At 39.5% G+C, this 10,384-nt stretch overlaps 1 protein-coding gene across 1 annotated transcript in view; it reads right to left on the reverse strand.

Moving 5' to 3' along the window:
- The window catches only part of LOC124556000 (Krueppel-like factor 2), a 33,529-nt gene extending 24,529 nt beyond the window's left edge, over positions 1 to 9,000 (reverse strand). The window contains exon 1 of the mRNA XM_047130042.1: positions 8,872 to 9,000. Coding sequence (XP_046985998.1) covers positions 8,872 to 8,889 — 18 coding nt within the window. The 5' untranslated portion in view covers positions 8,890 to 9,000. The remainder of the gene's footprint in view (positions 1 to 8,871) is intronic.
- Between the last annotated feature and the right edge of the window lie 1,384 nt (positions 9,001 to 10,384).

Here is a 10,384-nt window from a genome sequence, read left to right on the forward strand (position 1 = left end):
ACTGAAAATAATTTTCTTACTTTCAATAATTTATGGAAACTGGGCCAAGATTATTATTTCGCGCTATACTGAAAATGAGATTGTCAGCTCCGTATTTGTTTGTATTATTACTAGAATAGCACAATCGGAAATAAATTACAGCATTCAACACTTCATCCATCAAAAGTATTACAATTATTTGATTTCGGATAGCAACGAATTCGCTTCAAACTAAAAAGGCAGGCAAGTGTTGTCTTGTTGTAGCTTCTTCAAAAGTACTTCAAAGTCTGCAGGACGGTAAGTTATTAGAATATTGTTTGAATTCTTTGGAGCTCTTGAGTTATTCTCAAATTGATTAGCTGTAAATCGCGTGTTTGACACTTTTATATGTTGAAAAAAAAAATTTCCCACACTTAATGACACCAGAACCATTTCGTAAGCTTGGTCTGGAAACAAATTTTGTGACTCGGAACCAGATGATTGGAGATTCTGATCCAACTTCTCCCATACCTACTTAGGTAATAAATATACAGAAGGATACCTGAACACATCAGCTGGGATTACTCGAAACTCTTTGCCGTATATTCGTCAGATATTTGTGAGCTACGAATATTTTCATTTCGAGCAGAACTCCAAGTTCCAGTTAAGTAGGAATTCTAAGCTGATAAATGTGATAACTCGTTTTATTGTGTTATCATTATCATTATAGTATGTAAATTCTTTTCCTTTTGGTTGGTTGGCATTATCTCTCTCTCTCTCTCTCTCTCTCTCTCTCTCTTTCTCTCTTTCTTACCGAAGAAGAGACTGTTGCCAGTAGTAGGTTTCGTTCCATGAAACGACACATTATATATTTGGGACTAATTCAATATGTTCCTCACTTTCGTAGTACTGTATAATTGAGTCCCTCCGAAATCAAACGCAAGAACAACAGAAACTGAAATTTGTCTGCCAACAATGCAGGAGAAAATTTAGCTACATCATTCAAAAAGGCCATCTCACTTTCAGACACTTTTTATAATATAACCTGACTCTACATCAAATTCTCTGCTTCAACTTCCATAACTCAGTTTGCATATCCTCTGTTTTACTGCTTAGTGCAGCGTGCAAGTCTAATTGGGTTGACGAAGGAACGTACGGACTTCAGTCAGTAAGTTACACACGTCGTCCCACGCTAAGAGCATTACGCAATAAGAGTGGCGCATTGTTACAAGGGGGTACATGTTTCCGGTATCCTGCAAAGACGGTTTTCTAGCGGTACGGATACCAGGTACATCACAGCGTGCGATTGAAACGGCGCGGCTGCTGGGAGCATAATCCGAAGTTGAAGTAAGCGGGACTATGCGACTCTTGTGGACAAAACGTCTAAATTTCAGATCCACAGAAAAATTCTGACGATATATGGACCAAATGCAGTGTCGAGTACAGCCGTGAAGTGGCCCAACAATTTGACCAAAGCCGCACACAAGAAGGCGATGTTGATCCACCACACAGTCCAGGTCTTGCACCATGTGATTTCCATTTTTTCGGCAAACTGAAAGAATATCTGAGGGAAGGAGAGTTTCCAACGATGAGGACTTTCATACAGCTGTTCTCGAATGGCTTCGTGATCAAGAAGTGGATTACTCTCGTCGAGGATCTGAACGATTAGTAGGGCTTTCGGACCTTTGTTTACAGAAACTGGATCACTATGTTGAAAAATAGTATCACGCATATGTGTCACTCTGAAGTTTAGTGCAGCGCTGAATTAAAGCTGCTTGGCATGGCATGATAATGTCTATCTAACTTTATGAAGTCTCCTTGTATATTACAGTTTTGTGCAGTACAACGTAGTTCTGTTGTAGAAGGCTGAACATCACTGTAACAGAAACCACATATCTTTGCAATTACTTAGCTGCATTCTGAGTCAATGAAAACCTTTGCCGCCTGAGACTGGTCTCACGTTGGTCTATAATCCGTACGTTGTTGTGGACGCCAAGCGAAGGAAACGTTTTTATTGTAACATCTGGGAGACACTGCTACTATCAGCAAGATCGATAGTTGATGATACAGAATTGTAATTAAATGTAATGTAATTTATTCTAATCGAACGATTGAAGTTGTAGATAATCTGCTACTACACTTTCCAAGTCGTGCAATCCCATTTTTGTTTGAAATGTACTAGACAGACCATTTCAGTAGACGCTATCATTCACAGTTTATTGTTTCCAAAATTTTATTTGTGGTAGCCACAAATGTCTCATTCGGTTTCCTGAATTGTACTCCACTAATAGTTTGCTGGTAATATCAATTAATAAATATGGAGGTACGCGTACTTATTCCACAGTCAGCCGTTGATTGCTGTGGCGATAAATATCAGTGTAGGTTGCGTAGAGCTAATTTAAATTTCAGTGTACAACGTAACTGCGAAATGCTGTGCCTGCTTTTTATAGAGATGTCTTTAAAGGTGAATACCAATCCGAGCCATGAAAATGAAATACTACGCGAATGGCACAGTTGACCAGCCTGAATTTTTTGAAAATCAAAAATTTGGGCTTTGATTTTTCTAATGCCAGCAACTGGAAGCTTAATTATCTCGACTTACAGGCATTTTTTCAAACCAGAAAAATTTATCAAAATTGATATTAAACACCCTAAGCAATATTTCCGACACGGCTTCCCGTCGTTACGGTTTCTTATTATGATAAATCTGTCATTTTTGTGAATATCTAAACTATGAATAAAGCAAGGTGGGGAGAATATACTGCCAAGAAATTAGTTTTACATGAAGAGAGTTACCAGTGCTTCATTGATTTAAGAGGGAGCGAGTCCACAGCGACTTTCTCATGTTACAGTATTCCTTTTTTCGTTTTTAAATCATGTCAGAGGTTCAATAACTCTATTCTCCCTAGTCTTCGCCCCTTCTTTCAGAGCAGTAAGTGTGCTTTTGATGCTTAAAGAATACATTTGTTACTATAGCATTCAATGTAGCAATCTGTTTCATACACGGATCTCTTTTTCGGGAAAAACGTGGACAATAGAGCTCTGTTTTAGGCTTTGCCGTAAGATTCTGTAAGTCGAGGAAATCTGACCTTCGGAAAGTTTTATTGTTAACGTCAGCGTTCATGCTCCTCAAAAGTGTTTGTGTGAAGTATAGAAGCTAGCCATGAGATGGTTAACTCGATTGCAACGACATTACAAGGACCCTCTTTAGTGCAACAATATTCCTGACATTAACTTCTGCAACAGCAGCTGAATAGGACTGTGTATGACGGGGTATTATACCAATCAACTGTGTTAGAATAAAGAATGATAACTGAATGTGTAATTCTGTAGGTGAGAATCATCATTGTTGCAAAGTAAAAATAATTTCATTTCTTGCAACATTATATGCACTTCGACTGATTCATAAAATTATGAAAATAAGGAGAGCTGCTTATGGTAAACCTGAGCTTGTGATAAACATGAGCTTTTATTTGAAACAAATAAATAACTGTTTTAAAAATGAATAAGCAATGAAAATGAAATACTCCTTTTCGAAAAAGTTCGTATTGTCATACATTTTCCTCGATTACAAGAAAGCAATTAAAACCGATACAACTGTTGACATAAATAGCAACGCAGTTTTCTTGTTTCAAAATGTTAAAAAATATGTCATTGCATCCATAGACAGTAGAATGCCAATTTTTTCAGATGAGCTTCGATGAATTCTAGACATTCACCCTGTCCTGCGCACAAAGTTTCTATTATTTGATATGTTTTTCGTCGCGGAAACATCATTCGCTCAACTTCGCCATGTACACTGTTTCCCAGGATATTCATCTGAACTTATGATAACTCTTTCAACCGAGAATGATACTTACGTCTCCATAATGGCGACGTTCACGTTTATATTTATTCATACTAGAATTTTATTAAGTTTCATAACAAATATTTTAGTTTCACTTTCTCTTATGAACGACAAACGTGTATAATTATGCGTGGTGGAATAAAAGGTTCTGAATTAGCGATGTTGGCGGAGAAATTATATAAATCGTTAAGTGGAACTCTTTTCTGGAAATTCGTAATCTACTCTTATTCGACAGCAAATGTTTTTGACGTCTTGTGTTATATAGCTCGTACTATTCCTGTTTCCTTCTAGACGAAACCATTCTCTGAAATACAATACAGACCTGACGAAAACAGAATTCATTGCACTGTTGAGTAAATTTATTGACTCATAAAACATTTTTTATTATTGATAAATACGTTTCAAATTCTGTGAGACCATTTACAGATCCTGGTTTCATCATAGCACACAGAGATTTTAGTCTTTTGGTCGTTTCTGTACTGCGGATACTTGTGGCTTAAGTTATGAGCTTTCTTCCTCGCACAACACTGAACATATACATACGACATTTTACTTATAACGACTAGTCACCGTAAGGGTACTCTACGCAACACAGAAAGGAACAAAAACCTAGCTTAAAAGGGATTGTCCGAAGCTCCTTATCGTTCACCCACAGGATACGAAATCTATTGTGTATCAATAAAAACGTATCTTTTGCCTGTAAGCGGATTTTATTCAGCAATCAAATGTATGAGAAAGTCATGTTACATCATATATAAAATGAAAAAAAAATCATTACCAAGATCACAACACATGAGTCAAAGATTCTCCTGTTCATATCATGGAGATGACCACTCATTCTAGAGTTGGACTCTTTAAGTTCAGTCCGACGTTTCAAAAAGTGTTCACATGAGATGATACTCGACAATCAGCGTAAACCTAGAGAAATGGGTGTCTGAATTTTGAAGAAATTTACTGACGATGAACCATGAAAGACGAATATATCTGATGACAATGATGAGACTACTGAGACAACCACATATTACACACTAGAGAATACAGTTGAATTAAACAGAGGTGCTAGTAGATAGCACAAAGATACGGTCACTTGCTACAGAGTTTTTGGCGGAAAACATGAAAGTTAGTTTACTCTTTATGTCATTTTTTTTCTAAAAGTAATTTTTCAGGGAGGTTCCTTGTACGTCTCTCCTTTAAAGACTTTTCTTGCCGGAAATGTTGTTCTGAACATTTACATGTGTGTAAGGAAATACACGTGGTAAACTCTACATCTTGTTATCATACTGGTGACACTTAAAAACGTTATCCGACCTCTCTGGTTAGTTTGAGAGATCCGTCTGAGTAACGCATTTCTAAATAACAGTTTCGAATGTACAGAGTAAATCTATTGATCACGGCGTCATTGTTTTCGTCAGCTTACATCGTGAACTTCGGACACTACAACTAAAGAAAAAAGTAATTTGAGGTAGTTACCATAAGCATAAATGTCACTCAGTTAAAACTGTGCTGCGACTCTAATCATTTCACACGTAACGCGCCACGGGGGACGTGTTATCTGGTCTTCTGATCGACTCTGCAGCAGAACGCACTGACAATACAGCCGTGATAAATTGCTCTCGGCAAGGGCGAAGTATTTCATACTTCCATACCGGTCATTACATGGATCGCAATAGTTAGCTATATCGTGAATAATTAATCACTACGGAATAGAAGTTGCAACATTATGTGATATATCTGGGTACAAAGATACGTGTATCTAATGGAACATTTATGACGCAGTGTAAATGAGAGAGAGAGAGAGAGCTAGAGAAACACAAGAATTCCATAAATGCAATGCGTCACAGAAATTCCACGTCACTGTCCACATTTATTGCCCCCAATTAAGTGACAGACTCCTGATATTCTCTCAGAACTTCACCCCGCATCATAGTGAACAAACATAATTCGCAGCAATATTTATTCATGTTTGCTTGTTCGTTTAATACCATGTACAAAACCAACTGTCAAATTTTATATTCGTATTCATAGTTAAACTTTCTCGCTAAAACCCATAAACAAAACTTTGGCTGAAAGGATTGTCTGGTGATCCTCTAATCTACGAGAGCAAAATGTATCATTGCTTTCAAATGTAATCTTTGATTACATTGATACATGAAGCTAATATCTCAAGTGACGAGGGAGATTATTACGAAAGAAACGTATTTTGTAATAAGAAAAACTGTAAACAAAGGAATTTGTCTATCATTTAAAAAATAAAATTCCTGAAATGTAAAATCTGTTCTCAAGGTATTATTGCGTCTTGCTTCACTTCGAAGGGACACAATTCTTGGTGTCACGTTATTATGCAATGTGTAAACATTACCGTTTTTAGTAGTAGAAAAAATGCAGTGGTTGCTACCTAATTTAATCATATTCTTCATGTTAGTTTTCACTATGAAAAAAAATTACCTTAAAAGAAACAAAATCGTTAATTCACTCCATCGCGTGCTGCCAAACTACACCATCGCACGGACAGTGTCTTGTATGTATATCAGGTCGCTGGCGCGGAACTACTGCATACATGTATGCAATCATTGCATTCCTTCACGACGTGACGAAGGGATCTATAGTTTTTCAGTATTCAGGATCGTCCATCACAATCATAAGGGTTAATTTTGGGGCCTCACCAACAACAAACAAAACTATGATAAGGTAAGCAACGTGCTTAAATTTCAATCGTCCCTCAAATTAAATAACTGACTTGCTATAGACTGTCAGACACCGGCTAGGTCCCAAAACGATCAAAATATTTTGTGTAATAAATAAAGCTGTATTTACTTTAGGTCGCCGTAAACTTCACGATTCTTTTATACCCTCGGCGTATGGCTGAGGGTACGTGAGCTCTGATGAATCGCTTAACAAAATTTGCCTGACATTCTTACGAGCTTGTAAATTGCGTAAGTTATTGTGGCTGGTGCAGCTTTACAGGTATGCTAAGTCACAGAATGTAAATAAGAGGTGATGATTGATTTTGTTACTCAATAATTACTGGCACTAAAATTTTAAGAAGCTCGACCGTTATACGGCGTATTATACTGTTGGTCCAGTAATATGATTTGCATACCGGGCCGGATTATCATTGGGGGACAATCGTTCATAAGACAACTTGCACCAAGCAGTAGCGCCGGCTGCTGCTAATACTCCTCCGGTGATAAAATACAACACAGGAAAGTGCAGATTGAAGACATTCTCAAACACTTACAGCGGACTGACATTGTGTCGTTCTGTCCCATTAATGCGTGCTACACTTATATCCTCACACATTATCTGATGTCAACAATGTTCCCGAAGCGTTTCTTCCTCTCATCGAGTCAACTGCAATAATATGTAAATGACGGAGCACGTTTTGCGGGCTCTAAATGCTTTTACTATCATTGAGCTGTCCAGAACACTAGGAGAGGTCCCAAAATTGTCTTTTATTTACATAAATCGTATCGCCCACTCTGAAACACATCATCTGTCTTCGTTTTTTCTATGTAAGAAGTCCCCTTCAATTTTTTACGAAGGCATATTTTAAATTTTCCAGGTTTCAGTGAATTGTCATATCTTATTTTTGTAGTCATAAGTATTTCACAGGAGAAAAATGAGAAAATCGTCATTGGCTTAATTTTTATTGATACGGGTTCTGCCTGCGGATGAGTAACTACTATCGGAATCTCTAGACAGTACTCTACACACAACGATGAAGACTTGTCGTTTTAGAATACTGATCTTGTAGATTCCACAACATGCTCAGCAGCAGCTCAGAGGACAGAGATTAATCAAAGTAAAAGTATTTACGGATGGCGGACCCCTGATGCCGAAAGAGGCGTTCACTGATCTTCGGCATATTCATCCTTGAAGCGTGACATATCACGTCCGAGATACATTTTATTTTTTTTTTTTTTCAAACGAAACCTCTTGTGGGAACAATAGCAGCTAAGGAAACCTATTTCATATTTTGAGCGCGCAGTGATTGACATATTTTGCAACAGCAGAACTCACAACTATCTAAACCCGCTGTCGTTAATTTCAGCCGCACTTTTGTTCCGCTGCCTGTAGAACTGGTTATTGAAAAGTCTGGACGGTGGTACTCGTGTTAGATTGCTCGTACTTCACCGTGCTGCAGTTGATAATTTATGTAGCACTCGCATTGTCTGCGGTAACTTTTAGTAGACGGCATGAATCGAGCAACGATCATTTTATAATGCTGGAGAACATGGCTTGAGGGACACCGGCAGGAAGCCGCATGCTGCGCCGACATCTATATTAATAGCACGCTTTTCACGGTGCGGGTACAAGCACTGCAACGCTGTCGCGCCACACATTTTATTGGCTGTGTTGGAATTCAATCGCCCGGACTGCAAGCTCCGATACGGCCCCCGTTTTATGAGCTAGCACTCGGGAACAACGCGGCCGTAATTTTTGACTTGCAATGAATGTTTATATTTTCTTCCTTTCATTTATCGGTTGTATTATCATTCCTGGCGGTAGCAAGAGCCGTAGTTTGCAGGAACATGTGTTAATAATGCTGTACTCAGCTTCTTTGCTTCTAACCTGGCACACAACTCTTACACCTTCATTTGGAACGTCACTTTACACGCTGCTCATTAGCAACAATGCTTAAACGAGAAAATAATTCGGCAAAAATAAAATAAGTGGTACACAGAACTACACGACAGGTACTCAGATACCAAACACTACAAACGTAGAATGGAGAACAGTAAAACGATTTAAGACCTTACCCCGCTGTCTGTAATACTAGTCTAACTAATACTGCTTATTGAGAAAATGTACGCAGTACATCTCACACCACTCGAGGACCTAGCTTTAGTTTTCTCCTGAGTGGGAGAGCACTGTACATACTCCGTAGCATCACCGACCTACTGGCAGAGGTTACACGTTTTCAAATGTTCAACACTGAAAGAAGCTAAAAAATACCTCCGTGCAGAGCGTGCGATTTCACGTGACAGCGGAACAACACTAAAAGCTGCGGTGGAAACGACAAGGAGGTTCCGTCCGGCAAGTCACACGCACGGAAGAGCACTTACCTCTTGGAAATCAGCCATCCCATCGGGTTGGTGTCGCTCCGGCAACGGCAACGGCAGCCCACATGCACGCCTCCGTCTCCCGGCGCCAGGCGTCACGCTTAGAGTGCCTCCGCGGGAACAATAACACCTGTTCTTATTGGACTAGTTTTGAAAATCACTTCGGAAAGCACAGCCAGCCCGTCTTGTTCTCCTGCGCAGGCTTGTGACGTCAGCAGCGACCAATGGGACGGAGACGCCGCACACCGGCAGCCAATGAGGGGCAGGCGGGTCGGCCAGGAGAGGGGTGCCCGCCTGACATTCCTCTATCAGCTGAGCGCGAACCATATGCCGCTGCGCTGCATTCGTCGGCTCCCCTCCGTTCAGCACGTGCGCCCGTCTCCGTAGCGTCCTTAACAAAACGCGTAAAGATGTTTTTGTTCTGTACATACGGGGATACTTTGCTACTAACACAGCACAGTGTCCTTGCTGATGCAAAAGTGTATCTCCTGTGAGATGCGGGGAGCGTTTATCATCTGGTAGTAACTTCTACACAGATTCTAGGCAACACGAGCGATTTACATACCATCAGTTCTCTTTTCTATAGAAATTTCTTTATTTTCATTAATACTCACTCCTTGAAGTCCTACAATACGCACTGAGAAAATACATACACCACAGCAGACAAAAATAAAACATCAAATACGCGTCATGACAAACAAATGAAGTTAGAGATTGAATTACGTTACTATCATCGTGACGGTCTCTTGCTCTTTTCTCAAGCGCTTTGCCTACTTAATAAATTAAATGGGTAGTTCAATGTTTTGTCATAAATGACTCATGGCATCTGAGTGGATCTACTAGTTTTCAAACGGACACAATATGGTGGTATAAACTGTTCATTCGCCACTGTATGAGAGTTACTGTTCTACTCCTGCATCGAAGTCTCCAAAACATGTTGGCGTTTCGTGAACGAAATCCGTTTTTTTTATCAAGTGCTGTCTTCCCGTAACGATTATTTTATTCTTTTTGTGGTTACTTCCTCTTGGAAGCAGGGAGGAGGGGAGGAGGCTAAAGGAAGGATAACAGTGAGGGAGGTGGACAATATTCAGAGTTCCTTACTGCGTTCACGAGTAATGGGAAGGAATATCGTTAAGTTTCAATTATGGTAATACATTCCTATTCCTTTTGTTATTCCGGTACGAAATACGCCAACTAGCAATAAAAATGAAAACATGTCAACGATGCTACAGAAGAACTGAAGTCTCAAATGTTAAAATGTGCCGGCCGGAGTGGCCGTGCGATTCTAGGCGCTACAGTCTGGAACCGAGCGACCGCTACGTTTGCAGGTTAGAATCCTGCCTCGGGCATGGATGTGTGTGATGTCCTTAGGTTAGTTAGGTTTAATTAGTTCTAAGTTCTAGGCGACTGATGACCTCAGAAGTTAAGTCGCATAGTGCTCAGAGCCATTTGAACCATTTTTTTGTTGTTGTTAAAATGTGTGTGAATTCCTAAAGGACCAAACTGCTGAGGTCAT

This window comes from Schistocerca americana, chromosome X (genome assembly GCF_021461395.2).
Source record: "Schistocerca americana isolate TAMUIC-IGC-003095 chromosome X, iqSchAmer2.1, whole genome shotgun sequence".
NCBI classification, from domain to species: Eukaryota; Metazoa; Arthropoda; class Insecta; order Orthoptera; family Acrididae; genus Schistocerca; species Schistocerca americana.